This window comes from Palaemon carinicauda, unplaced genomic scaffold, assembly GCF_036898095.1.
Source record: "Palaemon carinicauda isolate YSFRI2023 unplaced genomic scaffold, ASM3689809v2 scaffold849, whole genome shotgun sequence".
NCBI classification, from domain to species: Eukaryota; Metazoa; Arthropoda; class Malacostraca; order Decapoda; family Palaemonidae; genus Palaemon; species Palaemon carinicauda.
The window spans coordinates 43519-61826 of NW_027172148.1; the positions used below are offsets into that span (position 1 = coordinate 43519).

Here is an 18308-nt window from a genome sequence, read left to right on the forward strand (position 1 = left end):
GTGTGAAGTAATGTAGACCAGGTTAGAAAATCTTAATCTTGGTATATGGAAAGATTGGCATTTCAGCTGTGGGCTTCTTACCACTTAAAGGTTTAAAGGTCGCTCATGAATGGCAGAGGCAAGGGACAGTGACATTGCCCTAGCAAGCAGTACAATGCCCTAGAGACTGACCATATATGATCAGCACCCAAGCTAGGACCAGGGAGGGCCAGGCAATGGCTGCTGATGTCTCAACAGATAGACCTATATGCTCCCCAAACTCCCCAACCTTAGCTCACAAGGATGGTAAGATTGCAGACACTAAAGGAACTAACGAGTCTGGCAAACAGTAGGCAGAGACATTACCAATCAGGCCACAATAACTGCAAGAATGCTCCTTCTTTTATGAAGGCATGTGTTTCTTAAAGGGAAGAAAATGGGAAAATTCTAAAACTTTTAAGAGTTTTACGGATAATTATCCATTAAATTGAGCTTCTGGAGAAATAATATGAACATCAGGGGAAGAGGTACATAGAAATAAGAAATTTTATTAAAATTCTGTATTTGAATCCCATAGAATGTATTCTATGTCCCAGGATAAATACTCCTTTTTTTTCTTGTTAGATATTTTACGTGTAGCAGTCTCCAACCTTTTCTTTTATTATTTGTGTGTATTAAGATTTTACAACTTATGTTAAACTATATGAAACAAAGGGAAATTTAATTTATTCAGCTATGTGGTTAGAAAATTTCATATTTATCAGTAATATATTTTGCGTTCAGATGAGTAGAATATTCCAAAAGAATGGGTATGGATTGAAAGGGATTAAATCAACTTTTATCAGAATTTACACAATATTGATAAATGAGTCGAACATTCGGTTCTGGTACTTTCAATGCTATATTGTGATGGGTAATTCCTTTGCAAATATTTATTCAGATCATTTCAAGCCAAGATAAATATAATAACAAGCAAAATGGGTGTTCATTCACATATCATGACTGTGGTGTTCCTCACTTTACTGTAGTATACATTGTCCTTAGAATGATATTGTTACTTAACCCTTTTACCCCCAGGCTATTTGGAACTTTCCAACCCTTAACCCCCAGGGGTGGTTTTTTTTTTTTTTCAAGCACATTTTGCAGTATATATTTTTTAAATTGCTTTAACAGCCTTAATTTTCGTCATAGAGAGGTCAGGTTGGTCTCATTCTCTTGGAAAATGCCTGAATTTTCTCAAAACATTATAAAAAATATGCAAAAAAAAATTTAAATAGCAGTTTTTTGCAAGGACGTACCGGTATGTCCATGGGGGTAAAGGGATGAGTTTTGTGAAACATACCAGTACGTCCTTTGGGGGTAAAAGGGTTAATAAACATCCTGTGATACTCGGTGAGGTTTTATTTTTGTCGCATGGATCCGTTAATTGTAAGATTGTGGAGTTTTGTGGGATGTCCCCTTAGCTTGTCGTGATGTATGATGCATTTGATGAAGCCGACTTGGTTATTATTTTTCATGTGGTGAAATCGACTTCAGTACAGAATGTTTTTTAGCTCATTTCTTGATCTGCACATATTTTATACATATTTTTGTGTAATGAGAGTACGATTTCTTGTATAAACTTTAATGCGAATGGTACTGTATATTTTGTTGTGAAAACTTCTACCCAAGTTAGTTTTTATTTACTTGTTTCTGTAACAGTTTAAAATTTCAGAACATTTCATTTTGAGTTGGTAGTCTCTCACAGTAATATATTGATATGTCAAATTTTGAGTCAGAAATAGAAGATAACAACTGGTTATTGACAGACATTTAATTATTTGCATCAGTCTGGAAACTATTTGGAAGTTGAACTTGAGTGATATCAAGAGAGAAATTAGTGTTAAGCAACTGAATTCATCGCCTCGATCGTTATGAGGTTTTTAAGACTCTAATCAAGCGAAATACACTGGTGACTCTTCCATCCCTCTTCAGGCTGCGGCAGCTGCCCTGGGTCTCCTCCACTCGTCGGGCAGCGAATCACAGTCCCCGATACGCCTGTTGCATCAGCAGCACGGAGGAGTAGCCACGGCGAGCGACCTCTTCGCCCAGCAACAGCAGGGCGTGATGGTAGGCGAGGGTAGTAGTATACCCTCTTTAGACTTCCTCAAGAAAAAGGACAAAGGGCAACGGGACTACGTCTGCCAGTTCTGCGGCCGGGAATTCGGACACCGCACCAACCTGCAGGCCCACTTGCGCATTCACACCGGGGAGAAACCCTTCCGCTGTCTTTATTGCCCGTACCGCACGGCTCTCAAAGGAAATCTCAAGATGCACACCATATCTCGCCACAAGATAGACTGGAAGGCCATCAAGCACTTGGTGCAACCTGTGCCTGACGAGAAGTCCAATTGATTAGTGTCGAGAGATTGCAGTTTCCTGTAGACTAACTGCGTAATCATCTTGATTGAATGAGTATTTTGTTTCCTCAAACATTCAGCAGTCCCAAAAATGCTTTGGGATTAAATGTTTTAACCTTTTCTGCATTTGTGGTAAGTGTTTTATGTCGTCATTGTTTTACATTGATAACGAGCAGCAGAAAATCCCTGTCATAAGCATACAATATTATAATTTTTAGTAGTGGTTCAGTGATATATACAAAGCCTTTAAAAGAGAGGAACAAAAAACTGATTGACAGCTTTCTTTAAAAAGGTGTTTTGTGATCTCTGCAGTATGTTTTGTAAAGAATGGATTGATACCTTTTCTTGCACAATTCTTAAAAGAGGAACTTGTGACGACGGTGCCGTCCGGCTATCTCCGTCACGGGAGAATGGACATTTCAAAAGAGACTGGAATTATTAAAAGGACTTTTGAAGATTTCATTTGAGAGCGAATCAAAAAATACCTGATCCAAGGCCACTGCTTAATATGGAGTCGGTGTGCTTGTTGAATATATGCTTAAGCTTCCCTGGGACCCAATTGTTTCTATATAGTTTTATCTTTGTTTCTATATACTTTATTATGTAATACCATTTGTCACTTTTTAGTAGTTGCAATTGATTGATAATACATCATCCAATTAGTTTTAAGTTTTTTCTTTTAATTGGTGCTTAAAACTTTAAACCAAAATATATTGATCTCATGATTGAATTAGATATTTCCTATTGAAATGGAGTTTGTTTGGCATTAGGAGGGGACCAATCAAATACGTAAGATTTCAAGGGGCCGAGGGAGGCCTTCGGAAGAGTGAAAACCTCGTTTGAAAACGTAGCAAGATGTGACTGCTAAAAACAGCCAGAGAAGCTGTATCTGCTAACAACTGCTGGAGAAGCGGTATTTGCTGAAAATAGCGGGAGAAGTTATATCTAATAAAAACAGCTAGAGAAGTTATATCTGCTAAAATCCGCTGGAGAAGTTATATCTGCTAACAACTGCTGGAGAAGTTATATTTGCTAAAAACAGCTATTGAAGCTGTATCTACTAAAAATGGATGGAGAAGCTATATCTGTTAAAAACAGCTGGAGAAGCTGGTCTGTGAGGAACTGACTGGAATATATGAATCTTCTTGAAAGAGAGAATAGAATTGGTAGGGTAAGAAAGGATCGTAGTGATAGTACAGTGTATGAAGGAGAAGGGGATGTACTGCGATGAGAATACTGGTGAAGGTAATGGAAAGAAAATTCAGACGACTCGTGCAGTCGGTGGTTCCAAGCTTTTACCGAGGCAACTGTAGATGATATACTATGAGAAGAGGAAGATTTTTCATGACATGCCTATCTTGAAAAGGCATACTCGAGAATATCAAGACGAGCAGTAAGATGGACATTACGTAGATAGACAAGTGCCATACGGCTTACTGAGTTAGTGATGCCTTTTCACTAAAAGTGATTTGCGTATCAAGAATTTTGGAATGTGTTTGTTTAAGGATTAGCAATGAATCCTATATCATAGCAATGGAGGAAGCTACAAATGAGTATGGAAAGGAATGTATCTTTAGAGATTTAATATGCAGATAACATAGCATTGACTGTGGAATTGGAGAAAGATAAATGGAAAGGAGATAACTGAAAAATCATCAAGGTTTAAAGCCTGCTCATAAATGGCAGAGGCAAGGGACAGTGACATTGCCCTAGCAAGCAGGACAATGCCCTTGAGACTGACCATACATCATTTGGTCAGTGCCCAAGCCCCCCGACTCCACCCAAGCTAGGACCAGGGAGGGCCTAAGCAAAGGCTGCTGATGACTCGTCAGATAGACCTATAGGCTCCTCCAAACCCCTAATCCCTAGGTCACAAGGATGGTAAAGTTGCAGACTAAAGGAACTAATGATTCTTGAGTGGAACTCGAACCACTGATTGGCAATCACCAGTCAGACTTTACCAATCAGGCCACAACAACCCTAAGCAATTAAAATTTGACGAGGACTGAAGAGGAAGCAAAAGGTTCAAAGTATTCAGGAAAGGGCCATGTAGATGCTAGAGATTAGTTAGCTGGGGTTGAAATCAATAAATATTTTCCATGAAATTTATAATTGCAAACGAAAATGAAAATAGAACATTATTGTAGATGAGATGGTAGGCCTTAATAGAGGTAGAGGACATCCGGGGCTGTAAAGCAGGTATTTAGAGGGGTAGTTAGAAAGGAATTATTAACAGTAGTCTGTATGAAGTACAAAGAAAATGCTGAAATCTACTTATGCGAGCTGAAACTTATGTATTCGTGATATCTCTACCACTGCTATTTAACGTAATTGATGTAGGAAAAGCTCGCTGCATGTTGTAAGTATAACATCTGCTAAGACTGGTATATACACATGCATCTTGCCAATTCCTTACAAAGGTGATGGAGTTCTTGAAGAAGAACACGTATAAAATGCTAGGATACGTACGGTAGATGGAATACAGTGGGAGGATATTCTTACAAAAGAAGTGGTGGAGGTTGGGGGACCTGTAGCTAGAAAATGCAGATCTCAGACCAAACTGAGTCATGCATTAAGAAGGAATGAGGAATAATTGGTCAGAAAAGTAGTAGACAAAGAGAGACGACTTTTTTTTTATATTCAGTCATGGAATGCTGATCCATTTGATATAGCTTCATCCACCTTCAGAGTTTATTTCTTTTTGAAGTTCTACACTTATCCAAAACTTAGCATTTTCCTATTTTCTGGAGTTGAAGCTTTTATTGAATCTTTTTTGTTTGTTTCCTCAATTTTAGTTTACAGTACATATGGCCAATTGCTAATTATTTAAGTTTGTCAAAAGTGACTTCAGAGAAATTGACACTTGCGACCCACAAGTTCGTGTTGTTTTTACAGTCGAGTAGTGAGCATTAAAAAGTCCTTCCCCACAAGATTGATGAAGGACATAATTTATATGGTTCCTTTATTATCAGCTTTGTAAATGAAATAATTTTTAATCAATTTCGCTTTCCTTCATTATACAGTATACTGTTATGTAGAATATTTGAGATGTACACAAGTTTTTATTTATGTTTTTAAGTTTGTCATTCATGTGAATAATGTATAAAACAATTATTTTTTTTACATATTTTTATTGAATACAGGAGAAAAATTAAGTATGGAACACTTTTAAAAAATCTACCTTGTTTAGGAGTTGAATTTCAGGAAGGCATTAAGTAGCGTATCGAGTACAGTAATACAGTATGTTGAAGATATATTGCAGTAACTTTCAATTTTTATAATGAAAAATAAGTCCAATCCTATTAGAGGCTCCTATAGTTAATAGGATCTTCCACTGTACACTAGGATTTGCTATTTAGCTGTGTTTATGGTGATCATCATCTTAAATATTAATTGTCAGCTTTCCTGGCATACTTAAGGTTTAATTTCATGGATTTGCCCTGTCTGGTGTTAGAAGTGGAAATAAAATTTCTCCTCTCTTGTCTGTATTCTTTCGACCAGAACAACTTTAGTCAATTCTCTTTAGTGAGGCAGATTTGCACCAACTCACAGGGGTGCCCTTTTAGCTCTGAAAAGCTTCCTGATTGCTGATTGGTTGGACAAGATAATTCTAACCAATCAGGAAACTTCCGAGCTAAAAGGGTACCGCTGCGACTTATTGCAAATGCGCCTCATTAAAAAAGATTGAGTATAGGAGTCTTAGGTGTATGCCTGTTTCTTATTTAGCAGTATTTCTGGGTGAGTATATTAGAAAAAATAACGTTATTTGTAGATTATTTATGAGCAGATTAACGTAAAGCAAGTGAAGGACTTTGGGCTTTAGATTATGACCGAGTATTTGATTCTTAGTTATGTTGTAAAGACTTTAGTTATAGCTAAAGGCATTGTAAGTGATCATCTTCTTCATTGCCTACATCTTTTCCCACTTCTATGTGGGGTCGATGTTTCTGGTCAGCTTTCTCCATCTACCTCTGTCCCACACCTCGTCACCGGTTTATCCCTTTGATCGAAGGTCATCCTTGATACAGTTCACCCACCTTCGCTTAGGTCTCCCTCTCCTTCTCGTTCCCTGTACCTCCATTTCCATCACTCTCCTCCCAATATACTGTTCAAGTTTTCTCATGACATGACCATACCACTTCAGTCTACTTTCTTGGATCTTATCTGATAGTTTTCTAACTCCTGGGGTTTTCTCACCTTTTGTAGCATATTGTACCATTAGTTTTTTTTCAAATAGCAATACCTTGATTACAGTATGATGTATGAATTAGTTTAACGAGACTGATGAGACTTTGTGTGAATTAGTTTTATGAAGCCAGCAAGTAATACTTTAAACTCGACTTGGTAAAAGACTCGCTAATATTGAAGATCTCTGATAAATGTAAGTCTTCTGTAAGTTACAGAACTGAACTGTACTTTGAAAGCGTCCTTATGTTTTGTCTTCTGTCTCGGGATTGATATATTCTGTAGATTTACAAAGTTACATGACAATTTTGTATTTAGGTTTCAGTCTCGAAATTGTTCCTGAAAAATCCTTTCTCTTATGTCATTAGACTAGTGACAGAGTAGTCAGAGTTTTTAGTCGAAACCAGCTTGTAGAGTGTTTTGTTAATGTAGAACGTTAGCATGGTAAATTTCATTTAAAACTTAAATACAGTATACAGTATATATGAATCTATAGTAGTTGAACTGTATTGGAAAATTACTACTCTGACCTTTACTAGTTTTCTATTTTTAAAAAGTGTTCCTACCTTCATAAACTACATTTATATGAAGAAACGTTTTCCATCTTTATAAGTAAAAACATCTCGGGAATAAATTTCTCGAGTTCCAGGGAAGTCGAGAATACCTACTGTAATAACACGAAAGTAATTTGAAAAGTGTGTACAGTATTAATCGTATGTTGCCATACTACCATTCCCCTTTCATTGACAATCTAGTGGAAGACTTTTAAGGCAAAATAGCAGTTCATATCTTTATTGAAAAGTTTAAAACTGGCTCTGTTCTCCCAACATAGTTTTGCCACAATATCTAATGTTGAATTTGAATTAGTATGAAGAATTGGAGATACAGTATTAGATATATCTTGAAATATTTACCATGGAAGAGGAACATTAGTAGCTTATAGATTTTCCAGTGAATTGTATCGAAGATTATAAATGACGTATGGTATATTCTTCTGTAATTGACCGAGAAAAGGAAATTGAAGTTTTGATCTGTAGCAAGAAGCTTAAAATGACGACAAATCTCATCACTGGTAATGATGGACTACTATTAGAGTATTACATACATACATATACCAAGGCACTTCCCCCAATTTTGGGGGTAGCCGACATCAACAAATTAAACAAAAACAAAAAAGGGGACATCTACTCTCTACGTTCCTCCCAGCCTAACAAGGGACTCAACCGAGTTCAGCTGGTACTGCTAGGGTGCCACAGCCCACCCTCCCACATTATCCACCACAGATGAAGCTTCATAATAAATTAGAAAAGAGTGAAGACAAGTTGAACTTTTAAGCTCTTCCATGTTCAAATTTATTGTGTCTGTAAGTTTGAAAGAATTTGCTCAAATTCGAGTTCTTCAGTTCCAAATTGCGGAAAGGAATTTTTTTCAACGGAATGAATTTTATTGCTTGCGAAAGGGAAGAAATTATTTACTACAGCAGCTATATACTGTTTGGAAAACCAAGTGAAATGTCCTTGTCATTTGGCAATGCAAATATTTGTTTTAGTATTACTATTCTACAGGAGTGTCTTAAAATATTTTTATTTCGAATTATAGTTTAGAATCCTATTTATTATGTAATTAATTAGCTGTTTTTGTGATTGTTAGTTATGTATTGATGAAATATGTTCATGTATTATGTAAGTTGTGATATATATTTTTGATTGGTGTCACATTTCGAGTTGATGAGGCTAGGCGGAGCAGATGTGTTTTGAGGTTTCTGAAAATGTTAGACACTTGCAAGCAGGGAACTAAAATTCTGTCTGCAATTGTTTATGCTTGATCCTTTTTAGCCGATATCCTTACAGGGATGTACGTATGAGGGAGTGTCTGTATTTGTATAGATAAGGGTAGATTTTAACATCAATTTTGCGATACTAATTTCATTCATTCATAGAACAAGTGTTTTATAAATTTTTTTAAAATGGTTTAGAATTCGAGAATACTGTATGTACAGAACGATAGTAATTATGCGACCAACATTTTGAGGCTTTATTGTTTTGTATCATCATTGGCACAGGGTTTAAAAGCAGGATAGGAAAGGCATTTATCTAATCAATTTTGAAATTCAACACTTTATAATTGTATAAACTTTGCTCTCTCTTCCTCATCATAGCTCTGCAGATTTCTTGGTAATTACATTCGAGAATTTCATAAATGTACGTGCGAGAAATGTAATGTATCCGTTCTGACAGTAACCACCCAAAGTGAAAATAATTAGCAACTTCCCCACCAGAATTAATGTATCCGTTCTGACAGTAACCACCCAAAGTGAAAATAATTAGCAACTTCCCCACCAGAATTACTTGACAGTTTGTGTTAAATTTTCAATCTTATCTTTGTCAATAAAATACAGTATTAAGTTTTGTTTTCTGGTCGTATCTTTGTTAATGAAATCAGTAAGTTAATGTATGTATAATTTTGATTTCTTGCAAGGGCTTACATTAAAGTCAATTAAATCTATTAAATATAAGGTCAGGGTTACTGTATATATGTCACCAGGGTATGGTGAATTCGTCCACTAACATTACAGTATTCTGTCTAAGTTAACAAACTTTATGTCTAGTTTGTACCTAGTTGTTTGAACACCAAGAAAGTTCAGACGCTGTCAACCCGTAAGCCGCCGGAATCAAGGCAGTGTTTATAGTGTTTGGGTGTCGGAAATATCGAAACCCGTCTGCCTGCCTTGTATCTCTCAACTCAGTATGCAAGATAGTTTGAATTTGCTTCTTAAGGTCCCAGGGAAAAAGCATTTCCATAACATTATCATTACTGTTTTTATCCTCATTTGTGATGTGTGATTGTAACGGGGGATGATGATGAAGGAGAGGTCTAATTGGTGAGGGACCTATGGTCGTGGTTCAATCACGCCCCAGTTTTCCATACCGACACTCTAAGAGCGAGCGAGCTAGGTTTATTCCTGGCATTCCATGCATCTCTCTCTTTTTTTTTTTTTTTTTTTTTTTTTTCTCTGGTATATTCAGCAATAACTATGCCCTAAAAATGGTGCTAGAGGAGCATTTCACTGGGCGACACAGGTTCCTCGCCCAGAAATAGATTTTTCCTTGGTCAAAATGCCCTTTTTTATCCTCATTTGTGATGTGTGATTGTAACAATTATTTTTGCAGTGTCACATGAATACATATTCATTGTCACAATTATTCTTTTTCAAGTTTTATGGTCAACAGCAGTTGTGAATAAAGTATCATTTTCATTGTCACAATTATTCTTTTTTAAGTTTTATGGTCAACAACAGTTGTGAATAAAGTATCATCAATATAGTTATGTGGCAATATGAATTTATTTAAGAAATCCCGAGTCTTTAAGTTTTGCATGTACGTTTCAACACGATGCTGTAGTTTGTGGGTCCGTGAATGTTTTGTATACTGGAAAAAGGGGGGGAGGGGGTTGAATTTAGATACTTTAGTACTGTGTTACCCATTTATCATAATGTTCCATTTGCATATTTACCTTAATAAAGAAATACTGGCCTACTGTAATGCCATTGACCCAAACTAGTTTTACTTAGTATATTGTTTTCAGGATTAATATGTTCCCTTTTATTTAGCCGGGAAGATCCAGGAATTAGATTTGAGATTAGTCGTAGTGATGGACACACTTCCTGGGTCTTTATCACTCGTGTAAAGGTTGATTTCTTGAATAAGTTTGAAGTTTGAAAGATTCACGCAGGAACATCAAAGGAGACAGAAGGAACGTAAGTATGGTAAGAAGCAGAAGGTCATGCTGCTGAAGATAACCTTATGTTCACCTGCGAAAGTGGGGCTTTTATGGTAGACTGTACTTAAAAGTGGACTCTTCCCACAATGTAACTAAAGATTAAGCTGATTAGTTTTTTCCATTGCAATATCAGAACTCCTAAGTAAGATTTATTGACATTCTTGAAATAGGCTGGAGATTTGTTTTGTCTCCAAATGAAAAAGAATAATTTTAGATAATGTCGTAGATATTGGACAGCAAACATATAGAGATGTAGAGGAACTGACAAAGGATTTAGAACTGAAAGGCAGTCAGTAATTCATATACTGTCAAATGTGAGTACTGTAGTTCCATGTTAAGGGAATTTCTTAAAGAATACATTTTGTTTGATTACAATAATGCTGTATGTTTTCTCAATTTAATTTAGACTTCAACGAGTTAAACAGTTTTGGGTTACATTTTTTCATTTGACTTTTATCTTAATTGGCCATAAAATGTTTATTGTAGTCCAAAGTATGTACTCTATCTTAGGAAGGAAACAATTTTCAACTCGTTAGCGTATTGTCAAATTTGGATTCATGGTAGAAATTTCCCTTATAATTTTTCTAGTTAATGTTTATGTATGATTATTTTGAACATAGATTAAATAAACTGATAAAGGAAAATTTCTCTCAAACTTAACTGTTAATATCTTACCATTACTGTAGATAGTTAATGTTTTTAAAAAGAAATTCTGATTTATGCATATTAGCTGTCTATTAACTTATTTGCGGGATGCTTTTTTGTTACTGTACTCACATATTGTACAGCACAATATTTTCATTTATTAGTACGTATTTTTTTCTTCAGAATTATATTATTCCACGAAACTCGCCTAAGGTCGGCATTAATCTATCCTCGAAAAGCTATCCCTGTGTCGACATTCATCTTTTTAAAATTTTCAGGTTTCCCTAACTCCTCCATTACTATCCCCGCCCCCTAGCATGCTATTGCCATATAGATGGGGTCTTCCAAAAGCATTGCACATTCTTCAGTTGCTCTTATCGAGCTCATTGCTGTCAGACATGTCAGTACTCCACTTTTCCAGATTGAGAAATTGTTGATTATTACTTCAGGATTATAATTAGGCTAGTCAGCTGTCTTCAGGTGTTGAAATGTACTTCTACATTCCCCTTCCAGTTGTGTTATATGGAAACAAACTAATGATGTAGTCAATAGATGTTCAGACAATTTGGTGGAAGATTATGTCGAGCTTTTGTATACAAAAACAATCGCACTGTAGCAACAAGCTGCGTACGAAGGAATGAAGAGGCGGATTCGCATGGGAGCACCGAAAGATGATAGGATATGTAATGGCTCCTCACTTATCCTTCCCCTTAGAGGATTAGACTGGGTAAGGTCTGTTTGGGGTGCAGATATCTATGGTTATCTTAGGATACGTCCCTGATCATACACGATATCTTCGGATAGTCGTTCCGGGGGTTGGAACCACGTGATACCTGACGGTAATTCTCTTGTAATATCAATCGCAGAAATATTATACAGTAGAAAGTTGCCAGAAGGTACTTCCATCTGGACGACATGGATATCTCGCCCAAAAATAGATTTTTCCTACGTCAAAATCCCTTTGTGTGAACTAAATGTAAAATGGAAGTATATTTCAAATTGGGGAAAATCTAGAGAAGACTGGCCCGGTCAAATTAGGAAGTGGGGAGAATGTTTCCATTCAGGCTAACTCTAGACCTTTGAAAGTTAGCAGTGTTATACTTAGTTCACAATTTTCATACTTAAATAGAAAAATTTGCCATGTTTTTGCACAGTCTGAAAAGGGTATTCTTTATGGTAATGGTATTTCTTTTAGTATATCCTGCTTTACTATCAACACGAGGCTAACTCCTGTTGATTTAACTAGCGGATCTATCGTACCAATTAGTAATGGTTATAATGGTGTGCCAAACAAGAGTCTAGTGCTTACAAGCAATCCTTGAATTATGTCTCTGCCCCAGAATCTTCTATTACGGAACCCTTGCCTTTCCAATCCTGATTTGTGTAGACTTCTGAATTTAGAGATAGAAGAATGAGTGATGTCTAATTCTCACATCCCTCCTCCCACTGGAGCAGACGCTAATGAGCAACCTTTTTGTGCCTTTAGTGATAGTGCGGCTTACTGTTTTTAATGTCTTTACCACAAGACACAGGTCTTCCACTGTCTTGGGCACACTGTTCTATCTTATTTTTCTTCCTCTTGTTTTGTTAAAGTTTTCATAGTTTATATAGGAAATATTTATTTTAATGTTACTTTTTGTATATTATATTTTTCCTAGTTTCCATTCCACCCTGGGCTATTTTCCCTGTTGAAGCCCCTGGGCTTATAGCATCCTGCTCTTCCAAGTAGGGTTGTAACTTAGCAAGTAATAATGATAGTAATAATAATAAAATCAAATGCTCAGGCTTACAAATGGTTGCCAAGTGGATTCTAATGTGTGATTGGCCTCTTAATAGCTTTAGTAGGCTTCAATGGTATTAATGTTTTGGGAGTATCTTTAATAAGTTAAACTTTTCAATGACTCGTCAGCCTATTATATTTACCACAGGTTAAAGAGAATGATTTTGAAGGGGCAAGGTGAGGTTTCAGGAGTGGATCCTTCACCAATTCAGGATAATGACAAGGAGGAGGAAGGTTAAGGTATCGGGAAGGATGATGATCCCTGTTCCAATCTTGGATGAAACTGTGCGGAAATATGCACGGAGAATGCTTTTCAGGCTTGTTCTGTTGATGCCTACTCATCAATGTCTTCATACGCTCCTGGTTCACTAAAATCAGTATGTCATAATTTCCAAGTCTTTTCACAGTCTAGATAGAAGAAATGATGTCTTAAGATTGCAAGGAAACCAGCCAATGGTAGATCCTGGTTGTGGTCAAGTACTTGTATAACAAGGTAGAGGTCTATTTATAAAACAGGTTGGTTACCTAACCTAACTATTTCTACAGGGCAGATTAATTTGCAGGGGTCGCTGGTGAAGTTTACCAGGCGAAAATAGTTAAATGGCATTCTTGTTAGTTGAGCAGCTAAGAAAAATATGTCATGGGTAAGTGCAGGGGAAATTTTGTGCATGTCCCTTCTTTTGCAGATTTGATTGTAGGCGTTCTTTCAGCTCTTTAGGAAGAGGAGTTTATAGGACTCCCGGAACTTATTATGATGTTGGACTTCAGATGTTTAGATAGAACAGTTGCAAGGAGTACAAGAGAGTCTGGAGGTTTGTTTCCAAATTTTATAATAAAGCCCAGTGAACAGCAGTTTTCTTCTCTGATTGGGGCAATTTACGATATATAGAAATGTTTCTTGCTTACTTCTCTTTTAGGTGCCATTTTAGACTAGTAGGATTACTAGGGCTAGGAATACGTAGCATGTGTAAAACTGTTTGGTACTTAAGGTCATTCTCTTACAATTCTACTGCACTGTTCCTGTCTAACGTTCTGGTGCTTCATCTTTTCTAGGCTTTTCCTCTTTCTAAAGTAAGAGAGAATGTGCCGTTAGTTAGTACGCCTTCTAGGTTTCGACCCAACAGAAGGTCTACAAGGAGTTCCACTAGGACTCCTCCCTATGCTAAGAGACCACAGTGACAGTCCTTACCAGGTTATTCTAGTAGCAGGAAAACTACCTGTTTCATCTGGTTAGAGAAGGCTTTCTTCCAGAGCCGTAGTTCTCTTGGTGGCGAGTTAGGGTTATTGGATTCCACTGTGCTACAATACAATCTCCCTTTTTTTGCTGTTTCCATTTTGGCCCCCGGCTGAGCTGAAAGGGCCTGCCAAATCCCATCTTTTGAAATAAAAAAATTTCAAAGCTTCTGGAAAACCAAGGGATAGAGTGATCCAGTAGTAGCTAGTAGGTTGGCCAGGGCACTAGCCACCTGCCACCCATTGAGATACTACCGCGAGAGAGTTATTGGGTCCCTTGACTGGCCAGACAGTATTACATTGGATCCCTCTTTGGGATTACGGCTCATTTTTGCTTTGCCTACGCATACACCAAATAGTCATGCTTTGTTTACAAAGATAGATATTTTAATTTCAACGAGCATTTTGTAGCTTAAACTGAGAATGTTATTCAAAGCTACAATGCATGATCGTGTAGGAACTTTTTATGTTGAGTTTAAGTTATCTTTGGTGAATCTCAGAGAATTAGGTTTATAAATGGTTCTGATTAAAGTACAGTCTTATTTCTGCTCGTAGGAATTTCTTGAAGGATTTGTTCCTGAGGAAGTGAAGTTAGACAGTAAATACATTAAAAGGAAGGGCATAAAAGTAAGAGCCAGAAATCAATGCCGCTGTGGTTAAAGAGAGGCTTCAGAGAACTTTGTACTGTTTTACCATTTGTCACATTCCATTAAGTATTAATACCATCAGTGAAACTGATGGACTAGGATTCGAGTCCCGCTCAAGCTGGATAGTTTCCTGTAGTGCCTGCAACTCCTGAGCTAAGGATGGGGTGTTTCGGGGAGCCTATAGGTCTGAGACAACATCAGCCATTGCCTGGCCCTCCCTAATCCTAGCTAGGTATATGGTTAGTCTCCAGGGCATTGTCACTGTCCCTTGCCTCTGCCCTTCGTGAACAGCCCCTGGTCCTAGCTAGGTATATGGTTAGTCTCTAGGGCATTGTCACTGTCCCTTGCCTCTGCCCTTCGTGAACAGCCCCTGGTCATAGCTAGGTATATGGTTAGTCTCTAGGGCATTGTCACTGTCCCTTGCCTCTGCCCTTCGTGAACAGCCCCTGGTCCTAGCTAGGTATATGGTTAGTCTCTAGGGCATTGTCACTGTCCCTTGCCTCTGCCCTTCGTGAACAGCCCCTGGTCCTAGCTAGGTATATGGTTAGTCTCTAGGGCATTGTCACTGTCCCTTTCCTCTGCCCTTCGTGAACAGCCTATAAAACTAGTTGTGTTTGCATTATAACCTGATTTACCACCATTCTTGCTTCCATTCTTTCATCTTGTTGTCCCTCCCTCTTCTAATACTGCATGGCCTCATGGTCCCCACAGCCAGGTTATGTGGCACTAGTTAATAAATTCAATCTATCTGCGTTATGCCATGCAAAGTGCAGTGTGTGTGGCACTCCTCTAAGGGCAAACACAAGAAAATCATATTTTCATTGATAATCTCTAGTTATTCGACCAAGTTTTGGTGACCATACATCCTGCTTCTAACTTTATCCCGTTGTTCAATTTTTTTCTGATCAGTATACTGTACATGTACCTAAATTTTATGTGTAGAATTTCTGTTTAACTTATGGAGTATATTATGATGCTATTCTCTTAATTAACAGTACTTTACCCGCATCATAACCATCTGCAATTATCTTGAATCTACCCTTCCGCATGCCGACTTATAACGTTGATTCAACTCTTCGTGCGTCTTCTCCAGCTTTTGGATGCAGCCTTGCCTCCCTTGTTTTCAGGGTCTTTTATTTTGAAAGGTTATTGTAATCCCTTGTTTTAGTCAAAATAAATGAAACCAAGATAGGTAATAATTTCTTCATTTGTTTAGTTGTATCCTACATGGGGATAATATTGCTCAAGCTGCTAATCTTGCAAATATCAAGAGTAAAAGTAGCCAAGTTTAGACTGTAAAAACTACCTTATTCATTTCATTTTAACCCCAATAATCATGATACAGTATTGCCATCCTGTGGTTTCCAGTGGCAAAAACTCGTACCCAAAGTAGAGAAGGATCCTGCTGTTCATAGCCAGTTCTCTTGTGGTTCCTTGTTCACCCTTCATTCTTTCATGCAGTTTGCTGCTCTCACAGGGGTCATCAAGGTTCTACAAAATAATCTTAATCTTCGTATTTCCTATTGTGAATTCAAATGCCGTAGTGCTTGGCCCGTTTTATTTGATAGCGGATACCACGTTGATTTACTGGTTTTGTTTACTAGTTTAGATTAATTTTCCGGGACATTTTTGCCTTGTCTTGCTGTAATTTCGTAATTAGGATATGGATGTTTCTTTTCCATTCGTTAATTACTTGTGATCCTTTTTATTTATTTATAAACTTTAGTTTCATAATTGCCTCCCATTCTCTTTACAATTTATATTTTATATTATAGTTTGATGTGCAGTAGTCTGATGTAGAATGGCACCTCGTACTATCGGGGGATATTGAGGAAGGAGAAGACTAATTGGTAAGGGACCTCTTGTAGTGGTTCTAACACGCCCCAGTTATTATACCAACACCCTATAAGAGTGAGTGAGCTGGGTTTATTCCTGGCATTCCATGCATCTTTTTTCTCCGGTATATTTAGCAGTATTTATACCTTGGAAATGGTGCTATAAGGAGTATTTCACTGGGCGACGCAGGTCCCTCGCCCAGAAGTAGATTTTTCCTTCGTCAAAATCCCTTTTTTATATACAGAATTCAGAATGATTGTATTCTCATTAGTATGATATAGTATTTGATATCGAAGCAAAATTAGTAATGAAAAGTTTCCATGTAAACATTTTTGTGAATTTTAATCTTGGCGATGGTAGATTTGCAGTAGTACTTACAGTTCCTCATTTGAGAAAGTTATTCTCGACGTCACAATGTACGTATGGAGGTTAGCCTGAGTGAACCTGTTGTTTAGTCCTTTCCAAACTTGATTGAGGTATTTCCCCCTCACAACATTTACTTAGGGAGATATGACCAGATCTTTCGTAATTCTTCTCTTTACAATTTAAATGTTCCTTGGACCTTCACTTTTTGGAAAGACTTAAGTTATTTTGGCCCATTTCATGATACACCTTTTGTCACATCTCCATGACCTTTCTAGCCCGAGCCCTAGCTATATGGCCCAAATTCCATACATTACAGTTCTTTGATCTATGGAATTAATCTGAGAAATTACATGGTTTCATTTAGCTATAGTGGGTTATATAAACAGTGTATGATTTCTATTGCAGAGGTCCCGAGTTCGGTCCCCGCCAGGGACGCGAATACCGTGAGACCTTCTACCGGGGGGTACTCCCAGGGTGGCGCCTGGGGCGGAGGTTAGAGGGGACTAGTGATAGTCCCTGCTGGCTAATGGTCGCCCGAGGAGAACAATGTAAATCGTCTCAGTGGAGACCTGAAACCCGCAACTTTAACTTTAACTTTTATATACATATACATATGTATATTCCGATGCGAAACCACTTCTCAGGTATTCTGCACTTGGTGTAATTTCAGTCTTTCAGATGTCTAGTGGGAGGTTATTGTATAGGGTCTAGGATGTATATTTAAAGGCTCTAGGGCCTACAGTAGACATATATCCAGGTTCCAATAAATTGAAACCATCTGTAACTATTCTCGTGTTAACACCATTTGTTGTCTGCTCATTATGTAACAATTCTTTTAGATATTTAAGACATCCAGTTCTGATAACTTGATGGGTTACTGTACATATTTTAAACTCGGTTCTCGCTTTCATATTATATCTCAAGTAGATATTTCTTGTCATTCATACTGCAATTTATATTATATTGTCCTTCTGTATTGATTGGTCTTCAACAGGTGAATATCTTGAAATATTGTGTAATAAAAAACTAGTTTAATTTAGTTTCTTATACCAGAATTAGTATTAATCTTGGCATAAGATTTTTCATATTTCTGACTTCGTGCTATTTGTATTTTTCCAGAGTATCTTGTCCATCATGAAGTAATAATTTGTAGTAAATTTAACAATCTTGCCTTTTCATCCATTAAGGCTTAATACTAATTGATAGTATTAACGTTTTATACCTACAGTGAGGAATGATTTAGTCTATTGGAAAGGGACCTCTGGTAGTGGTATCACTCGCCCCAATTTTAATACCGACACCCTTTTAGGGGTGAGCGAGCTGGATATATTCCTGGCATTCCATGCAACTTTTCTCTCTGGTATATTTAGCAGTATTTATACCTTTGAAATGTGCTTTAAGGAGCATTTCACGGAGTGACACAGGTTGAGCCCAGAAATAGATTCTTCCTTCGTGAAA

The 18308-nt window shown here is 37.3% G+C and overlaps 1 protein-coding gene across 3 annotated transcripts in view; it reads left to right on the forward strand.

The window, feature by feature from the left end:
- The window catches only part of LOC137637563 (protein tramtrack, beta isoform-like), a 62319-nt gene that overhangs the window by 31614 nt on the left and 12397 nt on the right, over positions 1–18308 (forward strand). For 2 of the 3 annotated variants that reach the window (XM_068369717.1, XM_068369718.1), the window contains exon 7: positions 1954–10114. The exons of the other annotated variant lie outside the window; for it this stretch is intronic. In XM_068369717.1, the coding sequence (XP_068225818.1) occupies positions 1954–2373 (420 nt within the window). In that variant the 3' untranslated portion in view covers positions 2374–10114. Of the gene's footprint in view, positions 1–1953; positions 10115–18308 lie in introns of those variants that run through there. 3 annotated transcript variants of the gene reach the window in all.